Genomic DNA, 17,839 nt, shown 5'->3' on the forward strand with positions numbered 1-17,839 from the left:
TAAAAAATATTTGGAACAAAGAATGAAGAAAAATAAATGACAAGCTAAATGGAATCAAAATTACTTCATATAAGTGGAAGAGCGAAACGGGAAAAAAGTTTCTTTCGGTCACACACGAATAATAATTTTGTATATGTTGGCCGTCTAAGAAAGACCAATCCGTAATGTATATGACAAACTGTTCACCGTTAACCATCTACTTGAAAAGTGTACAATAAATGACAACCTCAGAAAAAGGATGGATTAAAAAACATATTGCTGTTGATTTGGAAAACGGTAAAGAAGAAAACGTTGATGCTTACGTTCATACTAGAGGATTAGTAACCCGTTTGTAGTTAGTCTAATCTAGAAATAAAGATTTATAAGTTTTATTGTCGGTTTGCAAAGACACCCCTCTACACCTGAGCTAGGGTTTCTTTTTTTGGTACTATCTAACAATTTATTGATATTATTTAAATAGATTTAATAGTAAGTTTAATTTTTTGTCTTATTTAAAAGTCACCGGTCCTGTACACCCGTTCATGTGACGATCCTGTCGGTGATTTTTCTATACTTTTAAACAAGGTGACGAGGGCTCGTGATCTTAGAAGTTGATGTCTGTATATCAGAAGAAAAAAAATTATAATAATCTAAAAAGCTATTGTTGATCATCGATTTATCTTATTTTGATTAATGCTCTTCAATTTATTTTTGTTATTTTAAATACATAATATTTCCACATAGATTCGTTTTTCCCAATGCTTTGAATTAATGTTAAATAATTAATTCAATTTGTGTAATTTGATTTGAATATTTCCGATTATATGCATTCGTTGCTATATGATTTAAATATTTATGTGTGTCTATATAGCTTTTTCTTTATCCTATGTACATTTTTAATATGTTGTGCATATATGTTATTTGATATTCATCATTTATTTTTGTTATTATTGATTTTTTACTTAGAAGCGATTTTATTATACTTTTAAAAGTTTATTTTAAAACAGAACATAACTAACACAAGTAATATATTTTTTTTATTCAACTTCCAAATCTCTTCCTAATAGTGTGCAATGAAAAAGTCATAAAAAAGGGACTTTCATTATAACATCTACATTTTGGTCTCGTACACCACATTAATAACTACTAACATAAAAAAAAAAGGATGAATAGGGATCTACCTATTGTTAGGCTCACCTTGACTTCAAAACTTTTATCTTTCCTACTGCATTATTAAATATCATATCTTTCTTTAATTCAAATATTTTTATAAATTTTCAACAGAAAATAATGAAATTTTCGTATTTGTTCGGATTAAAGCTTTTTTTTTATGTTGAGATTATGTTGATCATCTTCTTTCGTCATTAGCCCAATGGAAATTTATAGCGTGTGAAAAATGACATGTATGACCGGGATTCGAACCCTGGACCTCTGGATGAAAGGCCAAGACGCTACCATTCCGCCACGTAGATCGACTAATGGTTAATTTAAAAAAAAGAAAAACTGTTTCAGATGTAGTTAAACAAGCCAACAGAAATTATATAACTTCTTTGTTACACACACATACACACACACCCCCCCACACACTCACACACACACACTTGGGTAGAAATGAACTTTTTTAATAGAAAATTTATATGTTTAGAATAATTGGCAAAGACCTTGACAAAGTTCCCTAGTCCTAACCACTGCACCGATTTAGTCAAAATTTTTTTTTAAAATGAAAGTTTATGACTCCCTAGATATGTCATCAATGGTCACCTGCCTCCTTCCGACCACCATTTTTTAAGAGATATTGCAATAATACAACCTCGCTGTACATTTCTTAAGGGAAAATCAATATAAAACCTTGACAAAGTCTTCTATCTAGAAACACTGGACCGATTTTGCCAAATCGCTTTTAAATGAAAGCTTATATAATCTGTACATATGTCATCAATGGTCGCCTGTCCCTCTCCGGCCGCAGTGGTTATCGCAGCACTAGTTTTCTTTTTAAATAAATTATTCTCATTTAGAATGATTAATTTATTTCGTTGAACAGCATGAAAAAATGTTATAACTCGTTAAAATAATTAAATATTAAACTTCTCAATTTCGAATTAAATTAAATTGCTTTTTCAAAGGAACCTTCCGGCTAAATAACGGGCCTTTTATCAGCGTAGTTACTAGTAGGGATAGGAACTCTTTTGATATACCGTTTAGTTTAATTTTACAAGTATGTCTTAAAAATTAGAATCTCAGTACAAATGGATGAAATGAAATTTACAAAAATACAAGATTCATTCAAAAAACTACATATTAAACGAACAAATGCCTTGTAAATCGAATGTAAACGTACGGAGAGCATACATATATGTACATACATATATATATATATATATATATATAACATATTTGTACATTCATTTTTTTAGCCTTTTTAAGACAAGCGCTATTAGTAATAGTACTACAATACTGATTAAGAGAAAAAGCTGATAATTAACTTGAGAGATCCGTTAGAAGAAAAACGTAGCCGTTTAATAGTTAAAATTAGTTTTATTTAATTAACTAAACTAAAACAAATCGGTTTAAACAAATTTAATGAAAGGAATTAAATAAATGAATTTTCTTTTTTAGAAGTACTTTTAACACAAAAGCTTTACTTTAGTATGAATAAACCTTTAGCCACAGTTCGATATTGCTTCAGAAAATACGATGAAATGACAACAATTTTATAGCGTGTGAAATTGCCATGCCTGACCGTGATTCGAACCCGGGATCTCTGGATGAAAGGCCGAAACGCTACCACTTGTGCCACGGAGGCCGGCTTTTAGTATGAATAAAACTTGCATACTAGATGTCGTGGGGGTAATCTAAACAAGAAAAATATATATATATTTGAAATTTTTTTTTTTAGAATAAATCTAATAAAAAAAAAAATAATGCATTCAATCAAAAACTGTTAATTAGTGATTACACATCGCTAAATAGTACACTCGGGATAAACGTAGTTAATTAAGAATATAATTTTATTTACGCCAATATAAATGGATGATATGTTTTCATTAGTTTAATTAAAATTATATAAACGTAATTATCTATTATGAGATTTTATATAATTATTCAAATAGAATCTATAAATTCTTTATCAACAATCCATGTCCACGTGATATAAGCGGATGACCCAAATTCACCTATTTAATCATTAATATCATCTTATGTAAAATAGAAAGCTATGATAAACGTTACAATTTTTTTTTTTTTTTAATAATTCTAAAAGGAACTCAATATTGGTTACTATTTTTCTAAATAATTTACATTTAATTTAATAACTTACCGTTTATGACAATATAGAAAAATGTTTTGAACATTAGTTATAACATTAGTTATCAACAAATCACTTCTATCAGTCACAAAAAAAACTGCAGAAGCAGATGTTGCTTCTGCAAAGCACACTATTTAACCGGCTACATTTATATAAATCTAACGTCAATAGAAAAAAATATTTCATCATAAGCTGACAATACAATTTGTTTCGTATTATCCTTTTTTTAATACTTTTCTAGTTCAAATAATTACTACAACATTTATTAATTTTTTTAAAATCAAAAGTGTTTAGGAATATTAAGTGATGTATTCTACATGATGAATGTAGAATAATTTTTTTAATTTGTTTTAAAGTAGTTTAATTAGGTTTTAAGTGTAGTTTTGTTATTATGAAATTAAAATTTCCGTATTCAAAAATGAATTTTACAAGAAAAATAAACATTCTATATATTATTATAATTTTTGAATTCTGCAGTTATAACGACAAAGATATTAACCAAATCGTTACACATTTTCAAATGTCGTTACAAGTTTTTTCTCTCTCATTCACTCTTTCTCGAGTGAAAACGAAACAGAACAAGCACTGTAAAATCATAAGATGAACAGTTCATTTAGTCAGGCAATATTTTTTATTCACTGAAGTTTCTGCATAAATTTATTAGTTAAAAAATAATCGAAATACTACTTGCTTAAATTATTGCTTTAAATTTAAAAAAAATTGAAGTATTATTTTACATATCCACGGTAATTTCACAAAAAGACATATTTTTATGGGTATTTCTTTATATTTACCATTGATACCAATAAAAATATGTTTTAAAAAAATCATTAGGTTTTAGTAACGAGAATAATTTTGAAATGAAATTTATCAGCGTTACGGAAAACACAGTAAGCAAAAAGGTTTTCCGCCTTCAGAGAAAACTGTGTATATTCTGCGGATGAAATACTGAGAAATTTAAAAAAGAAAACATATAATTTTTTTTGTGAAAAACTATTCAGTTTGAACAACCCGCCCTAAAGTAAAAATTACCAATAACGATACAGTCTGTGCTGTAAATAATACATAAATATAAACTTTTATAACTTTACAATTTTTAAATTAATAAAATTTGACTGGTTTAGACAAAAAAAAAAGAAGAAAAAACCGTCAATTTAATATTAGGTTCTTTGTTGAAAAAAAAAAGTTTAACAAAAATCGAAGAGAGAAGTTTTGAAAAATTTAGTGCAAAAGAGACAAGCGAAATTGGTGGATTATATACAGAATGATTCAAGAGGAAAGAGAAATAATTTAGGAACTGATCCTAGAGCTTGAAATAAGGAAAAATATCCATACAAACATTTAGTCCAAAAATGCTTTGTTATCCAGTTACGACTAGCAAAAAATTTAGCCTGGATTTCAATTTCCTCGGTAAAATGAGGTCGCACTGAAATTTTTAAGGCGTTATAAAAGGGGCAAACTTAATAAGAAGAAAAAAGATAAGATAGTTTCATGTTTATTGACCTTAAAAATTGAATAAAACAGGTACTAGAACTACATCTCGTGTAGTTTTCATGAAATCCAGCGTAAAAACTTCAGAACTTCAAATCCAGCAGAAAACTTCAATGACGAAAAACATGAATTTTTAAGTTTGAAGTACCATAACTTTGTTAAATGGCTAATAAATGCAAAAGTATTTGTAACAAAGACACCTGTTTTTAATAAAATAAATTTAGATTAGTACACCTCGTGAGTTTGGTACACTTTCCAGCGCTCATGTTTTGATTTGAATGTCAACCGGTACATGGTGATGAAAGGGTAAATATTCTTCTGCTGGAAGAGCTTAGTCTTACAACGAGTACGCGAAGAATTTTTGCACTACTCAACATCCACTAAGTACAGCATGGAGGAATTACACGCTCAGGGGCTGTATGCTTATCATGTGCAGAAAGTTCAAAACTTCCCCAGCTTGGTGATAGTGCCAGACGACTGCAGTTTTATCAATGGGTCAGTAATAATTACCACTTAATTACGTTCATACTATTTTCGGACGAGATAATACTATTTTGCTCGTAATCGCATAAACAACATACAGAATTCATATCGGTAGCTTGAACAAAAACCACTTGCTGTAGTTGAATTAAATTCCCAGCAAGATTTTCGGTAAACGTTTGGTGTGATATGACCAAACCAGTTAATAGGCCCTTTCATATTAGAACACGGTATTAAGGGGGAAAAATATCTGGTATTTTTAAACAATGAATTTTTTACAGCGCATGAAAATTTCTCACTGGCGAAACGAGTTGAAATGTACTATCAAGTTGATGGAGTACCAGCACATTTCACGAATGAAATAAAATAATTCTTAGATGAGAAATTTTGTGGTAAATGGACTGGACGATGAGGGGCGGTAAATTGGCCGCCTAGATCACAGGGCCTTACCCCTTAGATTATTGTTTATGGCGTTCGATGAAATGCGAGATATACAAGAAAAAATTAGATACACATAATGAACTGATTGCTCGCATTCTCAATGCTTCTGTCCTCTTCAAGATACGCGAAGATATCTTTAGATTCTCGACATAAAATATACGGAAACGAGCTGAAAAGTGCATCTATGTTAATGGTAGAGTTTTTGGACATCTATTATAAATTTATTCAGTGTAAACGACAGTGTCCATATTTTTTTAAAAATATATTAAACGTATTTTACTTTCTCAAAAGTCTAAATTTATTGTACTAAAAAAAATTGTTTTTAATTTCTACAAATTCATAACATTTTTCTGTAAGTTTTGTTTTTAATAATGAAAGTTGATCTTTTTTTGTTTTTATAGATTTTATTACATGAATTTTTGAGAATTAAATTTTCTACAAGTTTTAATAATAAAATTTACGATTTATTAATCATTTATTAATCACTTCAAACCTAAAGAAACATATTTTTCGCCACCGTATATTTCTGTTATACGTTGGATATCATGATAACTATGGGAGATAAAACTCTAGTACCTGTTTTATTCAATTTTTTTTTCAGGTCAAAAAACATAAATCATTCATCTCTAATTAATATGTTATTACTATTACTTAAAAATAATCATACAGCTGATTTAAATTCGGTTAACCCCTTACGTATAGTCTTAAAAACTTTACCATACTGATGGTTGACCTCATTTCACCGAGGGAACTGAAATCCGGGCAAGATTTTTCACGAGCCGTAACTAGACAATAAAACATTTTCGGCATATGTTTGTATGAATTTTTTCCTTATTTAAAACTGTAGAATCAGTTCCAACATTACTTCCCTTTTCTCCTGAATTACTCTATATATACATACACTATGAATAGTTTAATTTAGAAACTAAGTAAAGTGAAAAATTATACTTTATAAATAAGGTAAATAAGACCTTATTTGTAAATAAGACTGTATGTTAACAGAAAGTAATGAAATGTTTCAGATGTATAAAATAAAAGCCTAATTCTTCGTTTACTTCCTGTGACTTTTTAAAATGTTTATTTCAATATGTATTTACGATATAGGAAAGCTATTTAATTTTTTCTCTTAAAAACAAATTCTATCATTTGCAAACTTACACATACTTTATGGATCTGCTAACAATATTCCCTAAACAATGAAGGAATTGTACATCACAAAGTCAAAATTTCATTTACTCAAAATAATCATTGTCTAAAGTAATTGTTTTGTTGTAGCCATTTAATTAATATTCAACCACTGTTGTTTTTTCGTTCGGTTTATGGTTAATATTAAACATTTAGTATCATTTTAATACAAATTTGAAAAATTTATTATTAGGGGGACAACTATTCATTCTTTTAAAAATAAAAAAAATATCAAAACACAAGCAAAATAAAAAGGTAATAATTAAGATTTTAAGTTGGTATTACTGTTTCACAGCAGTAGGGAGCGTCGGAACGCTCTCATGTAGTCGTCGTTGATCGTCGGGATGCCGCGGTGGTGTGGTTTGGTTACGCTGCTAGCAGCTTGCGCCCTCGTGCGTCTATCAGGTAAGTTATCTCGTCATCATGACCCAATGCCCCCGACGCCCGTCAACATACCGGGCCGTGACCTTTGATTTGATTTGACCCTTCCATCTCTAATTAATATATTATAATTACTTAAACATAATCTAATCGTTCAGGTAATTTAAATTCGGAATATTAAAATAATAGTTTACAACTTATACACGCAGTTTTCCACGTTAAATTAATATACAATTAATTTTGGATATTAGTTACCAGTTAGTATATCTTTTGTGAACCGTAATTTCAATGAAATAATTCATTTTACTTATACGTTTTTTATTGTTTACAGAAAGGTGCACAAAATATAACAATATTATTCTTTAACAGGTTGTTTGAATAAATTTTACATGCTTTAATTATACAATAAATTTAGTAAAAAAAAAAAACCATTATATCAATTTTTATTACTTAATATTTGTTTAGCTAGAGAGAATCTTAAAAGTTTATAAAGGATTTTAAGAATACTTTTACAAGAAATAAAAAAAGAAAATAATGAATTGTCCTGAATCGAACCCAAATTAATCGCAGACAGACAGATGTTATATCTGTCTGTTTTTCGCATGCACAGTCGATTATTTTTTAAATGACGGGTATTAAAATACATTTTTTTATATTTTTTTAATATTATATTTTATTTTTATGGACTTTTTAAAAATATTAAAACATAAGTTTTAATATTTAAAAAAAAAAGTAAAACATAAAATATAAATATGAACATAAAAGTAAAAATATTAAAACATAAGTCCATAAAAATAAAATATAATATTAAAAAAAAAAATAAAAAATGTAATAAATTTAAAAAAATGTATTTTAATACCCGTCCGTCATTTAAAAAATAATAAATGAATAAAAACAGACTATGCATGCGAAAAAAAGACGGATGGTATGCGATGTATCTGGGTTCGATTCAGGACAGTTCATTATTTTATTTTTTTATTTTATAATTTCTTGTAACAGTTTTCTTTAAATTATTTAAAAACTTTTGTTAAAAAGTTATTAAAAAATTATGTTATTTAAAAATATGTAATAATAATATGTAAGTAATTTTATTACATTATTTAAAAATTATGTTCAGTCCTTGTCGTTAATTTAATTTAATATTTTTACATAAATAAAATTTTTGTTTTTGATTATTATAGAAGAGAGGAAATACTGTTATCGTATCAAAAAATGACCCACTGAAATACATATTTTTTGATTCAGAGGACAAAAAAACATAAAATATTCAAAAATATTTTATATTTGTATGCGAGCGCATGTTATCGTGCGTGTGTTTAAATGTATGTATGTCTGTTGACCTCTGATTTCCCTTAATATCTCAAGAAGGATTAACATTAAAATTAAAGGAAAACTTAAAATTTGATAGAAAGACTTTCTATAAATGGAACACTGGTTCTATTAATAATATTTTTTTAAAATCTGTCGAGGTTTTTAAGTTATAGGGTGGTACGTGGTACCATCTAAAATGTACGTATATGAATTATATTGAAAAGGCGATAAATAGATAATAAAAAAAAGTTACCTTTTGGATACTCTTATCTATTTATCGCCTTTTCAATATAATTCATATACGTACATTTTTTTTTAAAAACCACCTTTCCTCATATACAAAAAAATTATTGCATGAAAAATTTTGAAAAATTCTTTTGTATTTTAATAGTTAAATATAAGTATAAAATATGTTTTAAAAGTGCTGCAATCTTATTTTAATAAATATATTTAAAGGTAAAGGGTAGATAACGAATTTCTGCAATTACTTTTACCTTCTAACTGGATTTACGTAAAACTCGAAATTTTGTAAATTTATTAGAGATTTTTTTTTTAACTTCAATTTTTATGTAAATTTCAACAACCAACTGTTGCCATTTTTTTTTATTTTTTATTTTTATAAATGCTTTGATAAGGATATGCTATTACTCTACCTTCGAAAATGTAATGCTCTTTTTTATTTTTGGTATACCTAATAAAGTTAATTATTTTAAAAAATTAGACTAAAAAAAATACCTTTTATTGAATCCTTATTTAAAATTGTATTTTTAGAAGTAGGTGTCAAATTAAAAAAAAAAAAAAAAAAAAAAAAAAAAACCAACGGTTTACTAACCTCTAATTACTTTATAACAATCTACACTAATCAATGATGATGACAATGAGAAAAATGAAAATTTAAAAAAAAGTTTAAAAAATATTCTACTAATTAGTTAAATGAACAAAATTACAACGTAAAACGACTAGAGGAGGTATTTCCTTAAAAAAAGTATCATTAAGCAGGTCTATTTGATTACGGATAAGGCTTGAACATATATAAAGAAAAAATCATCACGTCGAATCGAATCTAGAACTTCGATCTTCTATTGAAATTAAAATTTCAGAAATTCGATTGAAATTAAAATAAAAGAAAAACTAATTATAACATATGTGTAACTATTATAAGAAAAAAACTCGTTTTACAATGTAACATTATTTACATACACACATACACACTTCACACACATATTATTTAATAATATTCTATTTATAACACAGTAAATAATATAATCAACATCAACGGTACAGAATATATTCTTAGACCTACCTCGGAACAACGTAATGATAAATTAAAAATGTAAGTAACCTCCTCTTTTTTGTTAGTGTTAAATTTGTTTCCTTCCGATTGTTTAATATTGACTTAAAACTATTAAAACCTTTAAAACTACTTATTTTATTTACCTTTTTCACATTTTCTCAACGGCCGCCTTTATACTTTTAAATCAAATTTTATCGACCTGAAGTTTCCGAATTTTTATAGAGTTTCTTGATGATCAATCAAACAATTTGTTACAAACGAAGTGTAGATAGAGATCATTATCATCGAAATACGTTACCTTTTTTATTCAGTTAGTAGCGTAATCGATTGATACACTAAGTATCCATCGATCACTGACTCTATTAAATATTTTTTTAATTGCTATATTTCATCTCTTAAATACCTCTCTCATATTTATTTATATTTTATTCGTTATATATAAATCATCAACGCAAAATTCACTGATTTTCGAAGCTGAATTCTAAGGGTTGAGTCCTTGTAAAGGTAGTTGCTATTATACAGATTGCGGATTCCGGTGTTGTTGGTGGTTGGGTTTCGATTAACCACATATCTAAGGAGTGGTTGACTTCAGTCTGTTCCAGACTACATGTTTACCGGTACATTTACACACACATTGCAGCTGCATCAGACCTGGCAAGTCGGTAGCAGTAATTTCATTTGTCTACGTACACACGCGCGCGCGTGCACATACATCCAGATCCGGCGGTAATTGTAAAACTGGTAGAAAAATGTTAGAAGTTACTTTCTAAGTTACTGTAGAGAATAATTGGAGGGATAATTAAGCAAAAAGAGGAATATTAAAATAACAAGTAAAATGTTATTTATATTAACCGAGAGTTAAAAAAAAATGAACAATAACTTAAGAAGGGAAAAATTAAATTATCGAATTAAATAAAAAAGAAAGCTGTGGAGATAATTATTAGATATATTAAAAGAGCAGCATTTTAATTAAACAGAAAATATTAAAGAAATTAAGTACGAATATTAAGATCTGAGAAAAAAATTGTAATTAACGAAGGTCAAAGTTTTGCAAAAGGTAAAAGAAAAATAACAGCTGTTTTCCGAAATAAGAGTAATTTAAAAATCATGAAAATAAGCAATCCTGTTTAATATTTACTTTTAACTTTTTATTAAATTATTAGCCTTTCGTCTTATTAATCTGAGCCTTATTGTTTTTATTACACTTTTTACCATTTTCTAAAACTATAAATTTTAAGTTAAAAATAAACTTAACATCATTCTTGAGTCATCAGTCATTTGACTGATTTGATGGTACTCTCCATTCCTTCCTGTTCTGTGTTAATCTTTTAACTTCAATATAATTATTACATCCGATAATTTTAATTATCTGTTTCATAAATTCCAATCCTTGTTTTCTCTACAGTTTTTACCTTTCATATATCTTTCTATTATCGAATAAGGATCTCTTTATTAAAGAATAGCTGACCTATATCGTCCTCTTTATGAAATTCTGCAACAAAATTCTTCTTTTTAATTGTCTTAAGACCTCTTTGTTAACCCATTTAATTTCAAAGGCTCCTATTTTTTTTTCTCTCTATTTCCCTAATTTGCTACCGTAGATTGCTACACCGTCCATAAATATTTTCAAGAATTTTTTTCTAGATTAATATTTGATAGTAGCAAACATCGTTTGGTATGAAAATTGTCCTTGCTCGTGTTAGATTTTAATAACTATAATAATCTGTTCATTAGATAACTTTACTCGCTAAATAAAAAAAAAGGCTTGTACTTCTGGTATATTTATTCTCTTTTCTTAAACGAAATATTTAATATTTATTTATATAAATTAAACATTACTGTTTAATCCTTTTGGTTGTCATTTTCATTACCCTTTTTATATTCTAAATTATTTTCACACTAAATTTATCTCATAATAATAAATCCATTCCTTTCAGTATTTATTAAAATTATTATTTATGGTTTCTACCGAGCCAAAAGAATTTATCCAAAGAAATATACTTTAAATATTAAAATAATCAAGTGCTACTTAAAATTGTTATCCTTTAATTAAATTTAATAATGAAATCTAAAAATATTATAAAAAATCTAGTGTAGATACAAGTTTTCAATAATAAAATTTACCTTGACATTTTATACTAATATCTTTAAAAACGGGAATTTTTAAGTGCATCTTCATTTTTCAGTTATCCAAATAACTTTCTTGAATAGCCAAATAACTTTGTAGAACGGTTTTCGCTGTAAAGAAACGTAACAAACGTTTGCTATTTTATTTATATGGTATACTCTGTAAATAGAATTACTGTTATTTTCTTTTTCATACCGATTAGTACATATAGTACTCTTTGAGGTAATAAAAAATTTTTAAATATGTACTTAATATTTGAATTTATCTTAATTTCAAAGAAGATTTAAAAAAGAAATATGTAATTCAAATTAATTAAATTACTATATTTTTTCATCAAACCGATATTATTTATTTTTTATAAACGAGTATTATATTTAATTTATTATTTTTCTTATATGTATTTCAAGCGGTTTGTGTTTACAAACTAAAAAGAACAAATAATCAAAGAGAACCAAGTTACATAAAATACCTCTGAACATTACTACAATATTATAACTTCAATTTGAAATTATTATAATTGATGTTAAATAAAAGCAGCATCTGCGTAAAATTATTATTTTTTTTTAACACACATGCATATATATATATATATATATATATATATATATATATATAATATGTAGGCCTATATGAGCGTAAGATTTGTTTCAGTTTTATTGATTTTGAACTCTATGTTGTAAATTCCCCAAAATTTAAAATTCTTAGTTTCATAATAAAAAAAAAACACAAAAAAGTGTATACTGCAGATGAAAATGAATAACCTTACTAAAAATTTCATACCAAAGTATAAACTATTATATTATAAAAAAGAAAAAGATAAATATAGATTATTAAATGTGCATCGCGTGTGGAAAAAAATTATATAAACCGCAAATTTTAAGTGTACACTGCAAGTAGAAAGTAGCATTAAATTAAATAATAATTAAATACGTATTTTATAACATAAAGTTATTATAGCACTGATAAGTTTTCTCAATTTTTATCTATTTAATATTTTTACAAGAAAAACAATAGAAAGTTAAAGTGTAAACGATTAAATTACGAATTCATATGAAACATCGAAAAAAAAAATTTAATTTTTTTATTCGTTTATGATTAACTCACCACATAAGTTCAAAGCTGATTCATGGAAATATGACATAGAAATTTTGTAGCGTATGAAAAATGCACGCCTGACTGGGAATTGAACGCGGGACTTCCGAAATAAAAGGCCGAGACGCTATTAATTTAACAAAGTCAACTACTGTTTTCTTTAGATTTACACTAAAGAAAAAAGGAAACAGCTAGATATCAAATTTAAGGAGCTATTCTAGTTATTATGCAGGAAATCGCAATTACGCTTATCTAACAAGCTACTTTTGTACAAAGTGATTCTAAAATCGGTTTGAGGACAAACGGAATCAAATTCTTGGGTACGGTAAGTACAAGCAGTATAGAGAGTTTACTCAGTTTTTCCAAAGAAGATTTGAGAGATGCATTATGCTTCTTACGGAACAACGAGATTCACGAGTACTTAGGGTTTCCGTGTGTTCAAGAGGAAGTCGATCGATTTGCAACTAAGTACAAAATAACGACCACGTAAACTATCTAGCAGAACCTTTTAGACAGAGAGGTTTCGTGCGGTAACTGACTTTGTGACACGGATACTCCAGTACAAAGCCAGGGAGGATGGTTGGTGAAGGGTTGAGGGACAGCCTTCTGCGGAGCTGCCGTTCATCTTTGCTTGCACGGATGGGCGGCAGTGATGAGGCACTGGGACTCTCTCATCCCTTCGCGAAAAAGACCGAGACCTGGTGTGAGTGCCCTGTACACGGTGCTCTCACTAGAGGCATTGGCGTCAAGACTGAGTCCCGGGTTCTGAAGTGGGGTCCAGGAACGACATAGTCGGGCTTGGATACCCCGCCCTAGGGGTTAGAGGCAGGCAATGAAAAGATCTAATCGGAGGTCTGACCTGTTTGACTAGACTATGGCCGGCGGTTGGGTCGGCCATAAGTCTATTTACAAAACCGATTGTAAATATAATTTTTAGATACAAAACAAGAAGAATACTATAGTTTTTTTAAAATTAAATTAAACTCAAGTAATTAAATGAGCCCGGTTAATAGACGTTCTAATGTATTATTTATTATATTCGATTATGATTATGAACTTGTTCAATTTTTAGAGTTGATAAAGTTTAGAACGAGAAAAATATACTACTACTAAGAAAAAGAGAAGAAAGAATGAAATCAAACTTTTAAAAGAAACGAAAGTAAAAAAGTTAAGTTGAGCATAGATTTATTCTTTCTTCTTTAAAACTTTTTCAACAAAAAAGTTATAAAAAAATTATTCGACTAATATTATTTTCTATATAAACCTCTCTTCTAGCATTAAGAAAAGATTATGAATAGGGAAACTGAAGTTATTATTCAAATAGAACTCCTATGCGAACGCGATCCAACATATTGATTTAAAAACAACGCCAATTCTATTATTATTATTTTTTTTAAACTGTCTTTTATTATAAAATAAATACATTTCAATTAAGCCTATACTTTTTAATGCTAAAATCAGGTTTTCCAAATATAAGTTTTAGACTTAATTTTATTAAACAAAGATTTCTTTCATCTGGAAAAAATATCTAATACAGCTTTAAATATAATGAAAATATATTATAAAGATAATTTTAATATACTTTAATAAAACATATTTTTAAAAATTACGAGTAAAACGCAAAAAACGGGACATGTAAAAAAACCTGTAAGTTTATATTTCAAATAATTAATACGTAATTACGGTTGAATTATCAAATTTTTTTACGATTTTCCGGACTAAACAGTTGAATATGAATTACATAACTGCGCCCTGGTTTATTTTTTATTTTCGTTTTAAATTACCCATACAAAAAATATTGTTTTATCCCATCAGTTAAAATAACACTTCCAATTTATTCCAATCTGGAAAAAGTGAAAGATAAAAATTTTTTAACTTTTCATTTAAATCTTAATTTTATCATCTTTGAAAACGTTAACATTAATTTTTTTAAGAGTACAGCCCTAATAAAAGTTAAAAAAAATAAACGACAGTATTGCTGAACGTTGTTTGCTTCATTCAGAAATAGTCTAGATATGAACATAAAAAAAAGCATATAAATATTAAAAACGTCAACAGTTTCGAATCGTATCACATTTAAACTGAAAGAAGATTGACAGTTACAATGTCTGACTGACAGATGTTACTATGTTCAGCTGTCTGTAACAAATGCATCATAAAACGTCATTCTAATTCGTATCGATGATAAATTGGTTCAATGTTGATTAATTATTGGAATTTTCTAATTTAGCATCATTTTTATGGTAAAAAACTATTTTAGTGTAAACATAAATTATTTATTCTGTTCAGTTTATTTAACAGACTAATAAATCAAGATATATTGATGATAATTACCGTACTAGGTTCTCAGCTGGTTCTTGATTAAATTCTCAGCAAAGATTTGGGATTTTCTACCGTTAAAAAAATTATTACTGACATCGAGTATCTATCTACAGCGATAAAAAAACAATAAATATTATTTATTTAGCCTAACCGCATTTGATGCAACGGTAGTCGATAATTTAACAGAAAATACTACCGTTAATTGATCCCTAAACTAAAGCAGATGCTAGTTCAAGATGACAATGAGAAATTATAAAAAAGTAGTAAATTTAAAAATATTTTACAGGATAACGATAAGTCAATTTCAGAAGTATAAAAACAAAAGTATAGCTGCGAACAACGACAGCGTCATTGCTGTACAGCGTAATGTTGATGAATCAAGCAAGCTATAGTTTACGTAAGATCTAAAAGCAGGTCTTCCCTACAAGCTGCCTCTACTTGCCTCCTCTACACTACTGCTGTAACCTGGCATGCGGAATATGTGGTACTGGTTGCCACAAAAGTAATGCGTACGTACTATTTAAAAAATAATCTTCGTAAATAACTACGTCACGTCAAAGAAAATCATGACATTACAGCCTATATTAAATAAATAACTCATTTCATATACTTTTGTATTATGCCATTGTTACTATTTGTTTACAGATGGATCTTTGCTTACAGATGGAAAAGCCTTGCTTTTATTTTTAAAAGAGCTTATCTTCGCGAAAATACAATCTTCCTTCGTGGGTGAACTTAAAGTCATTTCTCTACAGACTCCTTACCTCATGTCGAATTTTTCCTGATTCATGACTCTTCTTCCGTTTCGCTTCCGGCGACACGGCTGGTTCTAAAACGAGGGTATTTACATGAATCCTCTGCCACGATAGATTATTAAAATAGCATGATCTGTTAATCCTTCTGTAGTAAGACTAGCCCCGGAGTTCACCCCCATTCCAGAGGTGCCCACCCTAGTGGTCCTTTCCGGTACTCCGGTGAAACCGGCAAATATACTAGCAGAGAGCGGATAACAATCTATGCACTGACTCCAGGCCTACATTCACCGAAGCTTTCAGGGCTTCCATGTACCAACATACATGAGCATTTTACTTACTACATGCCTGCCATCGCGCATGTGGACAATGGAAGTGCCTCTGTTACACCTGCAATCATATCGACCATAGTCGCAATACTCCCAGCTCTAAAGATGGTGTAAGTGCATATCCAAAATCGTTTTCAATTGTGGATGATCTGCAGGTGGCCGAAAAGTCTAGTCCTGGTTACTATAAATGACCTGTAGTTGGAAATCAATTCTAATGGAAGTTAACATTTCCGAGGAAAGCACTCGAAGCCCCCTTAGCCATCTATATGTATTGTACTTACGTACAGCTGAACATAAGTACAGCTGTACTTAATTACGGAACATAGATTATATGTTCCGGACGTGGGCATTATCTACCACAGGATATTATTATTAAATTTAGTTATTTTTAAAATTAAATTATCTACTAACATTCAATTTAATACTTATAAACTTATTACATAATGTTTAAAGTTATTTTAATTACTTTATAAAAATTTTAGTGACACGATATAATTTTTGCCTATAAATGTTTTGTGTAACCTTTTTTTTCGAAATCTACCTTTCAAAATATTTTATTTGAAACAATGTAAGTTTCAACAAATCTGGTTTTTCAGTAACAATAAAATGTTGCCCACCTTGTTAAACCACTTTGTTTAACTCAATTGTCATATACTCCTATAAAGTGATATATATCATTTTGTAGGATATATTGTAATCAGCTGATATGTCGTTTAGTTTTAGAAATATTTTCATGTTATTTTTTCTAATGTGTACGTTGCAATATGTACAATTAGTGAACAATAAGCAACCCCCCTCGGCCTAATGAGATGAGGATGATATGCAAATGAGATGTAGTCTTGTACAGAATCAGGCCGACCTTTCCGTGAACAAATCTCACAACCTTCGACTTTGAAATCAGCTTTAGTATAAAAACAAATATAAATTATTTTTACAGTAGTCTTAAAACAATCTTCAACAGTGTCAAAAAAACGTTTTCGTTGAATAATTATTGAAAAAAAAAAGTTAATGGAACCAACATTATTTAGGTTTGATTAATATAAGTGTATATAATATATTTATATTAATCCCACCCTACTAAAGGGCATTTGTGTATTTATGTATGTCTGCGGGTGCGTCCCCGTTACCTTAGCACCATAATGTACCGATCACTAACGGAAAATCCCGATTCGTTATATTATTATATATCGATATATATGCGAAATATATATTTATATTTATTTATGCTAAGACCCAGATTTCATACCCTTTTTTATTTGTAAAAATAAAATTTTTCACTTTTTTCTTAGTCTATAAATTTACACTCTTTTACTCTTATAAATTTTTCTACCGTAATTCATACATTCACCA

At 28.3% G+C, this 17,839-nt stretch overlaps 2 protein-coding genes across 6 annotated transcripts in view; one reads left to right on the top strand and one right to left on the bottom strand.

The window, feature by feature from the left end:
- The window catches only part of LOC142325476 (uncharacterized), a 388,745-nt gene that overhangs the window by 191,110 nt on the left and 179,796 nt on the right, over positions 1–17,839 (bottom strand). The gene's annotated exons all lie outside the window — the stretch shown is intronic.
- LOC142325477 (neuronal acetylcholine receptor subunit alpha-7-like) overlaps positions 7,225–17,839 on the top strand; it is a 909,238-nt gene continuing 898,623 nt past the window's right edge. The window contains exon 1 of the mRNA XM_075367292.1: positions 7,225–7,285. Within this exon, the coding sequence (XP_075223407.1) occupies positions 7,225–7,285 (61 nt within the window). The remainder of the gene's footprint in view (positions 7,286–17,839) is intronic.

Source organism: Lycorma delicatula, chromosome 5, assembly GCF_047948215.1.
Source record: "Lycorma delicatula isolate Av1 chromosome 5, ASM4794821v1, whole genome shotgun sequence".
Taxonomy (NCBI): domain Eukaryota; kingdom Metazoa; phylum Arthropoda; class Insecta; order Hemiptera; family Fulgoridae; genus Lycorma; species Lycorma delicatula.